The following is a 17,628-nucleotide window of genomic DNA, read 5'->3' on the forward strand; positions in this document are numbered from 1 at the left end:
GGCGGGGGTGCAAAGAAGGTTCATGAGACTCTGTTTATAAGCTCTGAATTGGGGAAGTGCGAAAAGCCCCAGCACAGAGCCGAAGTCCTTGATGATGAATGAAATCCAACATCTTTAAGACCGAGGTCCTGGCAGAGCCATAGACCAGTGATCCATAGTCGAGTTTCGATCGAATAAAAGCACGATAAATATTTAGCATAGAACATCGATCTGCTCCCCAAGTAGTTGAAGAAAGGATACAGAGGATGTTCAGTACTCTTGTACATTTGACCTGCAGCTGTTTATATGTGGTATAAAGATCAGCTTACAGTCAAAGATAAGTCCCAAGAACTTTGTTCCAGGGACCACAAATAGCACAACTTCACCGATAAGGAGTTGGAGATCAGGGTGAATAACCCGTTGGCGGCAAAAGTGCATGCAAACGGTTTTAGAGAGAGAGAGGTAGAAGCCGTTTGGAGTGGTCCACTTCAGTAAACGATTGAGGGCTGTCTATAGCTGCCACTCAATATACCTCATGTTCCACGATTGGCATGAGATATTAAAACCGTGGACATAGAGTCCGTTTGCAACAGTAAGAGGGAATTGTTCAGTGATGGCATTAATCTTTATACTGAAAAGTATAATACTCAAAACACAGCCCTGAGGGACTCCAAGATAATGTAGAAAAGAATGAGAAAGTGTCGAACCCACATGAACTTCAAATCTCTTGTTCATTAAAAAAATTAAAAATGGGCAAGTGACCATGCCACCCATATAAATGGAGGTCTCGCAAAATGCCATACCTCCATGTTCTATCATAAGCCTTCTCAATGTCAAAGAATATTGATACAAAATGTTGTCGTTTGAAAAAGGCTTCTCTAATTGACGTTTCAAGTCGAATTAGGTGGTCTGTGGTGGAGGTCTGTCGTCGGAATTCACACCAGATAGACGAGAGAAGATTGTTTGATTCGAGGAACCAAACAAGACGAGCATTAATCATCCTCTGTAAGGTCTTACAGAGAGAGCTCGTCAAAGCAATTGGACGATAGCTTTGCATCTTGATGTAGGAGAAAAAGATGTACCGGAGGAAATGCCCGTACCCGGAACCAAAGGAAGTGGATTTTGGGATTTGCTGGAAAGTATGTGATAGACAGAGATGGATGTTAAAGTTGATTCATCAACTTTTTTAATCATCGTGGTCAAAAGACTTTTCATTTGTTTTGAGAACAATTCTTTTGAAGGCACAGAGAGATCCGTTTGCACTCCCACTCTACTAGTGGAACGAAGTACAGCAGCATACGTCCGAAATGAAGTGGTGTACAGCAATTTTCGAGCCTCAGGTGAATCGTTTCAAACGTTGCACCTCTTTTTCTTCCAATCATTTAGGGCAAGAACGAAAGTAGGACAGGTGAGAGCCATTGCAATTGATGCAATGAGGGTCCATTTCACATTCATAGTCATCATGGTCCTTGCCAACACAACGAGCACACGTTAGGGAACCACGATATGATGTCTTCGAGTGACCGAACTGCTGGCACTGGAAACATCTGAGAGGACTTGGAATGTACGGCCATACTCTGCAATTAAGATAACCTGTCTTGATGGTGGCAGGAGGACGTGATGACGTAATTGTGAAAATGATGACATTGGTCAGCACCATAATTCTATCTTTGCGAGTTGACATACGCCTCACTGCAGAAACTCCTTGGGTGGAGGAAGCAGCGACAATCTCTGATGCTAGGATGTTCTGCAAGTTCCTCTCAACAATAACTACTCGAGATGAATTTAAAGTAGCATGAGGTGTAATCTCAATAGGTATATCCCCAATCACCTTTTAATGCAAGAGAAGTTCACTGTGTTGAGATGTGGATGTTTTCCACCAACATATCACCAGGTTGAAGCTTCATTACTGACTTTGGAGAACCAGCAAGCCCCTCTAGTCCCTTCTGAATGAAAAATAAAGACATTTGCCTTGAAGGTTTATCTAAAAGAGAATGTGGTATAAGAAAATGAGGTACAACAGGAGTTACAGATGTTGAAGATTGCTGCTCAGAATCTTCAAGACGTGATCGTTTATCTATGGACTGTTTTTCACTATTTTATTTACGTTTTATTTTGATGATCCATAATAAAAAAAGGAATACTTCAGTGCCCACTGACTCCACCCACCATGGAGCCCTACGAGGGGATACACTACAATGTCAAACAAGGACACTGCAGCAACGCCAGGGTTTCGTGAGCACTATACCTAAACACCAGCATCAGATACAATGTCCACAACGCCTGTTAAGAACATCGAACACTGTTACTTGGTTAACAGTAGCCCAAGTTGACCACATGATTGACCAAAGGGGGCTACCCCAAGGCCGCTCGTCTACAGGAATTCAAGGCCAAAGTGGTGTGTAAGGGTTGGATCTCTCAGCCACCAGGATCCTCTCCTCTCCTTCACGGGTCACCACACATGGCAAAAAAAAAAGGGTGATGTTTAGATCCCAGAGGAGGTAAGCTGAAAGAACAGAAACTTCCTTGGCCCCCCAGTGGCTCAGCGGTATGTCTGCGGACTTACAACGCTAAAATCCGGGTTTCGATACCCGTGATGGGCAGAACACAGATAGCCCTTTGTGTAGCTTTGTGCTTAATTCAAAACAACCTTCCCTAGGAGGTCCCCTCACAAAGTACATGAATTCACACCGAGGGGAAGAAATAATGAACAAAAAATATATGTAATAGCCAAATGTATGCCTGCTTATCACGCTTTTTATCTTCCGAAGGATTAATCGCAAAAATTATATATCAAAATGCTTATTTTTATTAATAATACATTACAGGATATTTATTCTCTTTTTCTTTGGAATTCCTTATTTGGAGTTAAGTAAAAAACTACACAGTTGACAATTTATGCTCTATCAATTACGGATATTGAAACCCGAATTTTATCGTTATAGATCCACAAGTCCACAGACATATCGTTGTGCTACTTGGGAACTTGCAAATCTTCCTATTTAATATCGATGTCAGCATTGATCTGTCAGTCTTCATATGAGCTGAATAGTTAATCTAAAAGAAACTTTACTAAAAACAAAAATATATCTTTTTTCGAAGGTATTTCACAAAAAGAATGGAACATCCTTAGTCGACTTATTGAAAGAAGTATTTCAAAGATAGGAATATGAACATAAAAACGCAAAAAGAGTGTAACGTGCTGGAGCATGTACTTGTTGTTGTTCGGTTTATATATATATTTTGTTTTCATGTCGATATTATATACATGTATGATTTTATTGTACAAAGTACAATAAATTGAATTAAATTGGATTGAATACCACTTTCTGACACTATGCATAGAAATAATAACTGCCCAAATGTTCAATTTTTTAGCGACCTTTCCTTGCACTCAGTAAAAGTTTGTTTGTTTTGAATTTCGCACAAAGTTAATCGAGGGCTATCTGCCCTAGCCGTACCTAATTTAGTAGTGTAAGACTAGAGGGAAAGCAGCTAGTCATCCATCACCACCCATCGTCAACTCTTGGGCTACTCTTTTACCAACGAATAGTGGGATTGACCGTCACTTATAACGCCCCCACGGCTGAAAGGGCGAGCATGCTTGGCGCGACAGAGATGCGAACCCGCGACCCTCAGATTACGAGTCGCACGCCTTAACACGCTTGGCCATGCCGGGCCATCTTAGTAAAATGACAAGGAACAATGGCTGTTAATGAATATAATATCTCCAGTTACTTGGCAAAGCTGGAAGCTCTGTTGTGAAGGATATACTCATTGCATCAAATACCAAATATTTTTGCCAACTGTGCACTGTATTCAGTTTTTCTTCTTTAAAAAAAACAAACGCAATGCAATTTTATTCACTGAAATGATAAAATACAGTTGTAAACGACCCATAAGAAAATTACATTGTACGTATGCTATGATCCAAGATATTTTGTTGACTGCACATTTTATATTTATTCATTATAACTCTTTGGAAAACCCTAATTGAATTGTTTTAACGGATATTTGTTAGTATATTATAATTAAATTTTTCGTATAATTGTATTTTGATAATGTTTAGCCATTGGCCTTTTACTTTCAATTTTCATTACATCATATCCATAAATGTAAGAAAAGTAACAAACGCATGCTTAAAGTTGAATGTTAATCATAACACTTTAAGTGTGATGACATCACTCTTTGTTTACATTTTCTGGAATAAATTGAGAATATATATTCGTCTATATGTATATATATACACACACACACACACACATATACTTACATTTAAAATTAAGAGAGAAATTCAAAGGTCAAATGTTCGTGACAAAAGATTGCTTTAAGAACTGTGCCAACTGTCGTTATGAACTGGAACTTGTTAATAACATTCCATAGGACACACTTCCACTTTGTGTCAAAGTATGTTCTTTAGTTTCGGATATAAGGCGAAAAACTTCAATTTCTGCAAAGTTTTTACGTGTAAATTCAATTGGTTCGCTAGTTTGAGAGGCAAAATTCTTAATAATTTTCTCTTAGCAGCCAGGGTAAATGTGTATGTTTATTTATATACATTATATATTTGCAGTCACATATAACCATGTGATTGTGCGTTCTACACCACGTTATTAATCTACGAATGTGTGAAACTTGTTTCAAAATCTTCACTTTTCTGTACTCTGCAGATTAACATGAATGGAAATGAAGGAACTATACCCAACGTGCAAAAGACACAACAGCCTTACTTTCTAAACTCAGTGCAGATATATCCTAGTGGGTGAGAGATAGCTTTACATTAGATCAACGTTTGTGCAGTCATGTCTTGCTCCGTGCCAGAAGTTATTGACGTCAACTTATACGACTATCTAGATATAGTATGAAATAAACGGGCATTGTCAGAACAATACTGTAATCCTAGTGTGCTGTATACAGAATCATGAAATACCACATCATCAGACTACTGGAAATTTTCTGGACGCGGAAAACGAATGTCCAAAATGGCCGAGTTGTGATCAAGTTAACATTTAAAGGTCGAAAGAAGTCTTAACAGCTTAGGACTGGAATGGCATGAATACATTTAATCCAGGGTATCCAGTAGAATAGTGAATGGGAGACTGATCAAATGAAAATATTTTTGAGAGAAGTACTATTTGCAAACAGATATTAACCAGAATTCATCACTGTCACTGTGTTACTTATATAAAAATAACAACTTACAGTTAGGACACTATCAACATGTTATCTTTTTAGAACAGTAAGATATCCCCAGCGTACTCTATCCAGAATCCTGAAACGTCATCAGACTACATGAAACATTGTTCCAGAAAAGTTTACGAGCAAACACTGAAAAACTATTGCCAGATATAATCGTGTTTTTCTCAGGTTAACACGTAAAGGTCGTAGAAACGTTTTTTAAGCAATACCTTACAATAGGAATGGTACGAACACATTCATTCCAGAGACAGGAGAAAAGTTAAAAGAAACTGACCAAACAACTTTATTTTGCAAGAAGAGCGTTCTGCAAACAGATATTAATAATAATTCACTGCTGCTACCATGTTACTTGGGTAAGACAGCATGTCACCTTATAGTTAGAACACTGGCGACATATCATTTTTTCAGGTGAATTCTGTTTCCGGCTTGTTGAAGGTGACTGTAGGATTCATGTTCGCTGTTTAACTGAGAACAGATGCGGGAAGACAATATTTTCCACAGAGAAAGACACAGAAGGTTGTATAGTACATGGTTGATCATTTTTTCTTCATGCTGGAAAAACTGCTCTAAATTCCTAAAAAAAAACGTAGATGGCGCCTCATGTAGGCATCACACGAGGATCATATTTCTCTTATAAACTAGAATAAAGTTTGACAATAACTTTGTGTTCCAGGATAACAATGGCACTGCCCACAGCGTACGTACTGCACATCATTATCTCGACCAGGAGGACGTTATAAGACTGCCATCAAACTCTTCAGATTGTAATCCCATTGAGAACTGTTGGGCAGAATTAAGCCTGAAAGTTACTAACCATGACCCTAAACCAGCTATTGTATCTCAGCTGCAGCGTCTTCTGTTGACAAATGGGGATAAAATCATGGTAAACAGTTATCTCATCAACAGCATGCCACATCGCCTTCAGAGGTTATTATAGTAAGAGGAGGACCAGCCATGTGCTGAATGTTTATTGTTAACTGATGCAAAAATATAGATGTTATTTGTAATAAATTGATGCTATATTTGGTGATTATATATGTTTTGGTACGATTTTGTTGCGGTAGATGATGTGTTGAAATACACATCTTTCTATAAGATAAAGTTGTTCGCAGTTCTAATAAATCGTTCATGATGTCCATGGAACCTGTGTCATTATACAAATTATATGTATAAATGTTTAATATAACATACATTTTTAGTTTGACAGCGTTTAGTGTATTTGTATTTCATCTTAATAATAATGTTACTAAATATACAAATATTTTGACCAAGACTTTAAGTTTTAAAGAATCAAACTATTTCAGTAATATAATTTCAATGTACAAGATACGTAAAGTTACGTACCGTGTTGTTAAGTACGAAACTGTACAATAGACTGCTTGCGCTGTGCTTCCTGCAGGGATCTAATCCTGAATGAGCATTACAATTTTTCAAGATTACAACTGAACCCCTTCAGGAGGTCATGAAAGGTTATATTACCTCTGACAAACCACACGAATTTCCTCTGGGAACATAAGTAAATGTATCTGATTTCAGCTAACCAGATTATGATTCAATTAATTTGATGAATAAAAATTTTAAGAAATGCATGGTATTATTTTGCTAAAATTAGGTATATAAGTATACGTTATGGTATTTGAAGAATTTTAACTTAACTATAATTTAAGTACTTTTTAGTGTGACATGTTAGAGTCACTCAAAATTATTGTGGTTAAAACTCAGCAGAGGTTAAAAATTCGAAACATTTTTACATCTATAATAATCCATTTCGTTCACGAAAGGCCAGGTGAGTTAAGGCGTTCGACTCGTAATCCCGAGGGTCGTGGGTTCGAATCTCTGTCGCAATACACATGCTCGCCCTTTCAGTCGTGGGGGTGTTATTATGTGTGATTAGTCCCACTATTCATTGGTAAAAGAGTAGCCCAAGAGTTGGCGGTGGGTGGTGATGACGAGCTGCCTTTCTTCTCGCCTTACACTGCTAAATAAGGGACGGCTAGCACAGATAATCCTCGTGCAGCTTTGCGCGAAATTAAAAAACAAACAAACATCGCTTATATAAACACTTCGGTTCGTTTTTACTTTTCATCTTTTTTTTTTTTTACTTAGTCACTACATCGAAACAACTGTTCTTGTTTTTCGGCAATACTGACGTCAGCCATTTTGATTCTTTTCTATACAGAATATTTTTTGCTAGTAGCTAGAATTCATTTTCAAATCTTTTCACTGTTTCTGTATTATAGCACCTGAGTGCGAATAATACAGCAGTTTATCAAGTTTTTAGTATCGTGTCATGAAAACCACACAAATAAAATAATTACATACAGTCAATTCAGAATATTTCCTAAAGTAGAAGAGTTTGGCTACGACTCATGCACGAGGTGAAATCACTGATAACGCAAACGGGCTACGTGAAAATGGCATGATCCCGGAAGCAGGAGAGGCCTGTTTTTCATCTCTCTCTTAAAGCTGACGTTTGGTGTGTGGAGTTCTTTATCAAATGAAAATTTAATTTTGATATAAGGTATAACAATTAAATATATTTGGATGCTTATATTTGATGTCGATGATAAATGGTTTTAGTTATTTATTAGACTTCCTCATAGATAATAATAGGATAGTTTAAACTCTTCTACGTAAATTCAGACCATTAATGGTTTATATTGAAGAATAGACAACATATTAATTAATTTCATCATGCTGTCAAATCTCGCATACCAAACTCAGAGTCAGTTTTATGTCATTCATTTTTCTTTGTTTCTGAAACATAAGTGTAATTCTTTGCTTCTATGTCAACTGTACTTTCATATATACACGTCAATGTATTTATTGCTATGCATAAGTTTCTTATTACAAACGTATAATAACCCTACTCCTCCACATTAGCGTCAATCAGTTAACCAATATTTTGCACTTCGTTACGACTGCGAAACTTGTGAGATCGGACTAACCTTGGCACACTGCACCTTCCATACTAGTTTACAGTACGTCGCTTAAAGTAATTACCTACCTCTCTAGGTTTATCTGAAGCCACAAAACTACTTCTCTTTTTTTCTCCATCAACTGTAGTGTCATGTATCGCCGCAAGGATTTCTTTTTTGATGTCGCTTTGAGGCGGTACAATTTCTGGGACCTGAAAGAACCCATACAGTATTTAACAGAAGTAACAGAATAAACTGTTATTTTATTAATTTTAAAGTCAGCGAACCTTGGCCTATTTTCTATGTATTATCCTTTATGAAGTGTACACAATTTGTTTCTACAGTGAAATCTGTGACTACCTGAACTGGGATTCACTTGAATGTGCAACAGAAACCCTTGTGTAATAATGAACGAAATAAAATATATAATAGTTAAAAATGGGTATTCCTCATTTCCAACTAAAATCCACGCTTATAATTTTAAATATTCTTTTCAAAAAGTTTGATACTTGTTAACATAAATCAAACCAGGAATAATTATTTTATTGTTACAATTTAGTATTAATGTATTTTCCTAAACTTTACTGGGCTTATCAGTTACGACCAGAAGTTCTAAACAATCACAACTGTAAACGTTAATTAAAGATTCATAAGTTAATTTAACATTCGATGCGATATTTCATGTCAAACATTGGTGTGATGATTTCCCTTATACACTGAAGAACTGTGAGTTGATTTGGTATATGTCTATTCGTAATTAGAGCTAAACAAGTGCAGAAAACAGTGGCCCATAATAAGTTTATTTGTTTGTTTTTTTAATTTCGCGCAAAGCTACTCGAAGGCTATCTGCGCTAGCCGTCCCTAATTTAGCAGTGTAAGACTAGAGGGCTACTCTTGTCCCAACGAATAGTGGGATTGACTGTCACTTTATAACGCCTTTACCGCTGGGAGGGCGAGCATGTTTGGCGCGACCGGGATTGGCCCATAATAAACACTACATTATAGTTGTAATTGGTATCTTTCAACATCATGTCGAACTGTGAATTTTAACTATGGTCTAAGTAACTAAGATACAGTGAAATTGTTTTGTGTTTGTTTGTTTTGAATTTCGCACAAAGTTACACGAGGGCTATCCGCGCTAGCCTTCCCTAATTTAGCAGTGTAAGACTAGAGGGAAGGTAGCTAGTTACCACCGCCCACCGCTAGCTCTTGGACTACTCTTTTACCAACGAAGAGCGGGATTGACCGTGACATTATAACGTACTCAAGGCTGAAAGGACGAGTATGTTTGGTGTGACGGTGATTCCAAGCCGAAATTGTTCCGACCGTTTTGCAACAAAATAAGATCGCACTATTATATATATACAGGTAAACATATCCATATCATGAAATCAGAAATGTGATTCTAGTTAAATATATCTATAAAAACACATAAAAAGAAGATATTTTTAACAGAAACTCAGACATAAAATCTCAATCTATGTATTAGTTCTGATGAAAGTAACAAAGAGCAGCTTCAAATTCAAAAAGGTGCAAGGTAAGTGATAAAAATAACAAAAGCTCTTGAATTTTATCTCAACACGTCAAGCCTAATCTCTCCTTACGGAAACAACAAAACACCATTAATCCTGCAGTTATTAAAGATAGCATATGTGCTAAAATGTAACCCCCCAAAAAATTATGTGACGAACTATTCTTTTCACTTGTATATCAATATTTAATATGGCCCTTCTACCATGCAAGCTACAAAAACTTATAGTTTTCGTATTGTTTTTAAGAGTGCCTAATTCGGCACATTCAGTTCCTCAAGAAGTACGGCTCTGATTCTATAAAGCAGTAACAAAGAGAGCGACATGGCACACTGATACTATCTAATCTGCAACGTATACAAAGCGGGTTTTCCTATAACAAAAGTAAATGAAGACTTGCAAGTCACGTTTTGGAAGAGAGTTTTATCTTGTCCAGCCTGTGAATTCCTTGCCGCAAAAAACACATTCCGCAAATTTTGAGGTTGTGGATGCGCTATAAGTGTGACAGTCAAATCCCGCTATTCAGTCACACAAGAGTAGTTCAAGAATTGGCGATAGGTGCTTTTAATTAACTGCATTATCACTAGCCTATCAATTAAAAATTAGGAACAAGTAGCTGTTTGTATAACTTTGAGTAAAAAATCTGGATAAAACAAACAAGTAACATGAATTTTAAATCTTTTTACGGTGATCTAATTACCCGAACGTGAGTTTCTTTCGTTAAATACATACTGTTCAGAAAACAAAAGCTACGAACTCTCAGAAGCCACAAACAAATGTTGACCAATACAATTATCCAAAAGTATAAAGTAACTCGAGAAAATTGAAGTGGGAAGATAATTTGAGTTTAGGTTGGTTTGTTTGGTATTAAGCACAAAGATACACAATGAGCTATCTGTGCTCTGCCTACCACGGGTATTGAAACCCAGTTTGTAGCACTATGAGTCCGCAGACATAACATATCGCTGTGCCACTGCGGGCTTGAACTTTAAAAGATAAATGTTTAAACTTTACTGAATTAACTGTCAGGATTGGAGCTGGTGGAGAGTAATATTATGGACTTCTCCAGTCAAATATCAATTTAAAATATAACTGAGGCAGTGTTAAAAATGATTTTTTTTCTTCAATAAAATCAAAGAAGATAAAAATTAACGTAGCATTAAACAGACTGTCTGACTTTATATGCCTACCTTTTAGAATATAAAACATTTATTTTTTATGAGTTTCTAAAGTATATTTCAAGTTCCCCAATTTCATTTCGGTTTGTTTCATAAATCAGTCTACTTAATTCCAATGTAAGGTAATATGGCCGCCCACAGATATATCTTATAGGGAAGAGCAAAACATGTATGTAAGGTTTGTTTTTTGTTTGAATTTCGCGCAAAGCTACACGAGGGCTATATGCGCTAGCCGTCCCTAATTTAGCAGTGTAAGACAAGAGGAAAGGCAGCTAGTCATCACCACCCACCGCCAACTCTTTTATCAATGAATAGTAGGATTGACTGTAACATTATAACGCCTCCACGGCTGAAAGAGCGAGCATATTTGGTGTGATGGGGATTCGAACCCACGACCCTCAGATTACGAGTCGAACCCCTTAACCCACCTGGCCATGCCGGGCCACTGTGTGTAGGAAATCAGTTTTTACAGTGCAACTCAATAGACTAAAGGAACATGTTACGTGTGCTTAAACGCAAACAGAAATTTATAGTTTCAATAAAGGTTACTAGAGATATTTAGTTTATCTACGATGTTAATTTTACATCATAATATGTGAAATGTATGTGGGGTGATTGCCCTCTCTTGTCCCTTTCTGTGAGTGCCCATGCAACGCTGGTGTACTGATTCTATTAATAGTTAAATAAACTTTATTCTCTTTTAATTTTTCAGTGTTGATATATTTAGTTTGTATTTTCACTTTGTTAAAAAACAACTCAGTCCTACATGCTTCGAAATACAATATGGACAAACATTTTTAAAGAGATAGAATAAATTATTATCACATGAAATATAAATAACAGACAGGAATAGTAAACGAGATTTATGTAAACTAGCGTTCGGTAAGTGCATTTCTATTAAATGTAACGGACTCGTTCGTTTCATTGTACATATCTTTGGATTTATTCTGAAAAAAAAAGGTTATTTAAATAATTACTTTTTGTGACATACAATCACATTCTTTCTTATCTACATTTTAACGAGATTGGTATAGATTTATTTTTCTGTGTGTGAAACTTACAATAACTTACAATATATTCCATTGCTTCATCCATAATTTGTTTATTTCTTCCTTTAGTTTCGTATATACTCCGCTCAAATCGATCGTTTTCTTCGCCTATTATACAAAAAAAAAAAAAAAATAGAAATGTAGAGTTCTGAATTCCCAAAAACGTTTTAGTACATTTGCCTAGTTGTTGACTGCTTCCCCCAGTGGCTCAGCGGCATGTCTGCGGACTTACAACGCTAAAATCCAGGTTTCGATACCCGTGGTGGGCAGAGCACAGATAGCCCATCATGTAGCTTTGTGCTTCATTCAAAACAACAACAACAACTGTATGTTGCCAGCACAAAACTACACGAGGGATTTTGTACTCTTCCCATCCCAAGTATCAAAAACCAGATTTTCAGCATAATTACTATTAAAAGTCATTGTGGGGCGGAAATTTTAATTAGTTACACTACAATAGTTTCTTCACAATATTTGTTATTGTGAATTTTGTTGGTAATTTTAAAATCACTATAACATAAGAAATTATCTGTTACTGATTCAACTCCACTTAACCCTTACTATATGACAACAAATATTATATACATATTATTACTTAATAATTTTGAATATTACTGTTTTTTATCAAACCCCTCTGTCGGTTATTTGCAGTTACCTTAAGGTGAAAATATATTTCTTTTTGTAATTAGCCCAAAACTTCTTTCTATCTTACGATGAAAAATTACGGAATTGGTCCTGTTTTTTGTTTTTTTTTCATTAGGGGCAGAGAAAGCTGAGTTAGGCTAGACATACAACTGAGGGTGCTGCCCTCTACAGCTTTATAATACACATACTGCAGCATTTATGAAGTATTTAACATTAAGCATTGTTCGTAATTAAGGCTGAGATACAAGTTGGGGTAGTTTCAGCCAAAACAAGCCCCCTTAGAACCCAGAAGATTGACTATTTATGTGGCTTTTAAGATTAATTATTCTTAGAAGTTATCATTTCTCCCACTAATTTAACAAAAAAAAATGTTTTAGAACATACGATAAATCAAAAAGTGACTTAACATACGAATAGTGAACGTCGATATGTACAATCACTTAAAGGAAATATTGAACATAGTTCTATAAGCTTAACTTACTTGAGAGTTCCGCTGTAATTGGAGCAGATGATTCCTTAAAGCTGCTAGTAGCGCCCTCTCGTTTATCGTCATGAAAGTCACACGTCAATCCGTTATGTTGCTTTTCCATTCGACAAAACTGTTTAACGAAACAGTGTAAATATACAAATATTTTTTTCTTATATTGCAAATAACCCTAGCATAAGTACCTTACATCCACACGAGAATTACAGAACCAAAGACTTAGTAGAAAAAGTGCTTTAGTCGTTGTTGTAGAAAAATATAGGAATTTCTTGGGTATTTGTGTTATAAATAATAGAAATGGTTATTTTATACTTAATGTTTCAACCTATCTTGTATTTACAAAAATTATGTCTTGTAATTTTGAAAATATATTGTATTTCTCAACGGCTCTTTGTTTGAAGAAAAAAAACATGATTAAAGCAAAGTTTCTTACAAAATGTCTACAAACGATAATAAACAACTCTGCTGAAAGAATTTCACGAAAAACTTTTAGCACGCTCATGAGTTAATAGCGAAGGTGTGTGTTATATATTTTTTATTGTTGTTTTGAATTAAGCACAAAGCTACTCACTGGGCTATCTCTGCTCCGCCCACCACGGGTATCGAAACGCGGTTTTTAGCGTTGTAAGTCCGCAGACATACCGCTGAGCCACTGGGGGACCGTTTTTTTGTGTGTTTTTTATCTTATAGCAAAGACACATCGGACGATCTGCTGATAGTAGCGAAAGAACAAATAACAAAACGCGTGTATAGTTAAGTATTTTTCAGTAAGAAACAAACATGAATCTATATTTATTGACAAGAAACACAGTTACTAACATGCTTATAAAGAACATGCTCACTTGTTTGGGTGGCTCCTTGAAGTTCTTCATGTTTGAGAAAATTTCCTGAATAGATGGACATGGTCTTCCAGAATCCGGAACGCTACTTGATGAAAAATGTATTTATTTTCAGATTATAAATAATAGTAATTAACATGAAGAAACACAAACAAACACTGTATATAATATTTCACATGATTGTAATGTATTTAAAGTATATATATCTATATCTATATATAACTATCTAAAATCGGTAACAATATATCCTGAATGAAACTTATTAGATTTAATATTATGATTTAAATGGACTCTCAGTGAATAATTACTGCCAAGATACTTAGGCTGGTATTTAGAACCAAGCAATTAACTGAATAATTCGTGCTGCAGGGTATAGCAGTAAGTTATCTTTCATAACGCTAAAACGTGTGTTGTCGCTGAGTAAGTTCTTTTTAAATTGAGGAAATACACTAATAGTTCCATCTGTAATGATACTTTAAAAGTAGTCTGAATACATTGAGTTAAAGTGGATAAGTATTTCTTAACAGTTAACTAGTTGGCTGTTCTTACTTTCAAAGATAATCACAGACCTTCAGTTTAACACCACTGCCCTTCTACATAAACCACATTATTGACACGTTTGACTACAGCATAGAAGTTTTTGTAACATCTGCTTAAAGTTAGAGATACCTCTTTTTAGGGCGTTTCATTATTTACCACTAATGCCATTCTAGACCATTCTTATCCAATAAGTAATCGGCCTGAGCATCTTTCTTTGAGTGCTGAATTATACTGGCTTATTATCCTCATCTTATTTGTGAATTTCTTCTCTGTTGCACTTTAGGCTAGTCATATTGTTCATGATAATGCACTGGTATTTTTATGATTTTTTTAAGGGCAATGTGTGATGTTAAAGTTGTAGTCCTGAAGTTTCTGTATCTATTTCACTGTCTAGCCTTCTGAAGTGTGAAATTTCATCAACGTCTTCAATGATGTATAATATTTCTTTAAGTCCTCCAGAGCTTTTGTAAATGAAGTGGTAAGTTCTTTTTTAAAAGAAATCTGATATCAGACTTTAATACATTTTGTCTCTCAGGTGACCACTACTTACGTTGTTGGTGTGGAAGTACTCTTTGTACAGCTTCATATCTTGTAATGTTCTATCAAGAGCTGGTCCTGATTTCACGGTTTACTGACGTGTTTGGTTTTACCACGCCTCAGTTGTTAGATGTAAAGTTATTCCTAGAAACATCCTGGTATGTGTATATTGGGGTCCCGGTATAACGTGGTCCGTTAACGCGAAACTTGGTAAAACACGTATCCGGACCTCAAAATTTCCATCCAAATTTATTCTTTCAGAAAGTATTTTCAGTCTTTTTCTGATGTATCGAACATTGTTCAAGTGTAAATGTTTCACTAGTGACAAACTTCTACCCAAGAAACAATTCAATACAATGAGACATTATTGTCACACTTCTTTATTTTCGATCAATACTTTACACAAATATATTAATATATATAAATATGACATTTAATATAAAAAAACTGAGTTTTTATCAACTGCTGAATTATTAGTTACGGCTTCATTTGTTATTTTAATAATAAATTATTGATAACAAACCATGTTGTTAAATTTATAATGCGTCGATCATAGAGAATCCTCGTAGATAATGAAGGAGCTTGGGCAATGCAATTTCCCCATCTGGTAAGAACGGGTCGACTTTAAAATAACGCTGTCTCGCGACATGGATCTCGCGCGTCCCCAGTGTATTTCGTTTCTTGGTTGTATTAGGCAACGGTAGCATGATCTATGTGGGACTCGTTCGGATTGTTCATCAAAATGGTATTTTAAATATATTTTCAGTAGATCATCAGAACTTCACAATACTATACAGTGTTCCTTTTTTAAAATATCTATGTAATGACTGAGTCTCATGTTCTGGGAATGTCTGTAAATATCACGGTAAAAAAGTTTAAGTTTGAATTCCTTGTTCTCCTATCGTCTGCTTCTCTTTTTATCACACGATAACTCAAAATCCAAAACAATGGTGTCAATTTCAATGAAATAACATTGTTTCAAACATAATACCAGATTCTATAAGTATTATTAATAATTAGTAGTGCTTAAAATCATAACTCTATTGTAAACGAGGTTATCATTATCTCTAGAAGTTAGCTTTCTTATAAAATTTAAATACAGGGTGAAAAATCTTCAGATCAATCTGTCTCTTCAGTTGGCTAGGTAAACTATTTGTGTGTATCATATCAAACAAACTTGTTCTATATTGTGAGAATAACAATATGATTCCCCGTCACACCAAACATGCTCGTCCTTTCAGCTGTGGGAGCATTATAATGTGACAGTCAATCCCACTATTCGTTGGTAAAAGAGTAGCCTAAGAGTTGGCGGTGAGTGGTGATGACTAGCTGCCTTCTCTCCAATTTTACACTGCTAAATTAGGGACGACTAGCGCAGACAGTCCTCTTGTAGCTTTGGACGAAATTTAAAAAAAAAAACACAAAAAATAAACAATCTGATTCCGTATAGGTAGACAAACCATAGATCATCTAACCAGATTAATAGAATTCATTCACAGAGCATTTGTTAACAATTAAACCTCTACTGCTGTATTCTTCAACGTAACGAAAGCCTTTGACTGTGTTTGACACAACGTTCTCAGATACGTATCACATAAAATGAAAGTAAATGACATGATCCTCAGATAATTATCAAATTTCCTTAGTGATCGAACACCATCTTTTAAAGTTAATAACACCATCTCTCAACAATTTAACATCACAGCAGGAGTTCCACAGCATCTGTCAAAGTTAATAACACCATCTTTCAACCTCTCAACATTACAGCAGGCGTTCCACAAGGTTCCGTCCTCTCACCATTCCAGCATAATCTCTTTGTTAACAACATCCACTTTCCGAACTTAACAAACACATTATTCTAACAATATTCGCTAAACCCTCTTATAGCTACCGATAGAATTAATAAATCCCTAAACATTATAATCAGCTGGTGTAATAATTGGAAAGTAATTCTTAACTTAGTCAAAATGACGTCAAAAATGTCAATTAAAATCAAAGGATCAACACTGAAATAAAAAAAATATTCCTCACAACCAAGTTTCTAGATGTAGCTTTCAACAGCCGTCTCACCTGGACTGAACACTTCAAGCACGTACACAGATATACGAGTAAAAGTATTTCACACTTAAGGTTAATTGCAGGAAGAAACAAAGGTTGCAAGCCATGAACACTAATAAAAATCTATTCAGCCTATAAACATCTGATGGAATACGTGTGTCGTCACCATCGACATGTCAAGCAGAATCAAAAACAAATTACAACAAAACAGAGCTCTCAAAATAGTCCTAAAACTCCCATAATTTACCCAACAAGTTATTTACATAAAACATGTAACAATCAAATAATAAATGATAGATTAATATCCCCTGCATTTAAATATTACAGTAAAGCAGAAAAATAGAAAACCATAATGGCTGTTTTTCACACAATAAAACGAGCACTATAAAAAGTAATATCTCCGTACAGTGAATATCAAGCCTCGAAAGAAACCTAAACACACGCCAAAAGTTTTAATAATCCATTTATGTTGTTTCATTTTCAGCTCTGGGCACAGGACAGGTAGATTATTTGGCGCCTATCCTGTTAAAGTTGGTTTTCTCGGGAGCTCCCGTTTCCCTTACATTTAATTTCCTCGTGCTCTTGGATTTTCTGATCCTAGCAATGGAATTGGATTCATCGATTCAAGCCACTAGGTGACCCTGTTAAAAGGGCGTCCATTGTAACATACTTT

The 17,628-nt window shown here is 35.6% G+C and overlaps 1 protein-coding gene across 7 annotated transcripts in view; it reads right to left on the bottom strand.

The window, feature by feature from the left end:
- The window catches only part of LOC143232363 (uncharacterized), a 69,391-nt gene that overhangs the window by 38,899 nt on the left and 12,864 nt on the right, over nt 1–17,628 (bottom strand). For 6 of the 7 annotated variants that reach the window (XR_013017505.1, XR_013017504.1, XM_076467704.1 and 3 more), the window contains exons 2-5: nt 13,824–13,908; nt 12,979–13,096; nt 11,875–11,960; nt 8,186–8,308 (exon numbers count right to left, since the gene is read on the bottom strand). Coding sequence is in view for 5 of the 7 variants with exons in the window: in XM_076467704.1 (XP_076323819.1) it covers nt 8,186–8,308; nt 11,875–11,960; nt 12,979–13,096; nt 13,824–13,908 (412 nt within the window). In the remaining 2 variants the exon portion in view is untranslated. The remainder of the gene's footprint in view (nt 1–8,185; nt 8,309–11,874; nt 11,961–12,978; nt 13,097–13,823; nt 13,909–17,628) is intronic. The other variant, XM_076467700.1, reaches the window with a different exon arrangement.

The sequence above is a fragment of the Tachypleus tridentatus genome, chromosome 11 (genome assembly GCF_004210375.1).
Source record: "Tachypleus tridentatus isolate NWPU-2018 chromosome 11, ASM421037v1, whole genome shotgun sequence".
NCBI lineage: Eukaryota > Metazoa > Arthropoda > Merostomata > Xiphosura > Limulidae > Tachypleus > Tachypleus tridentatus.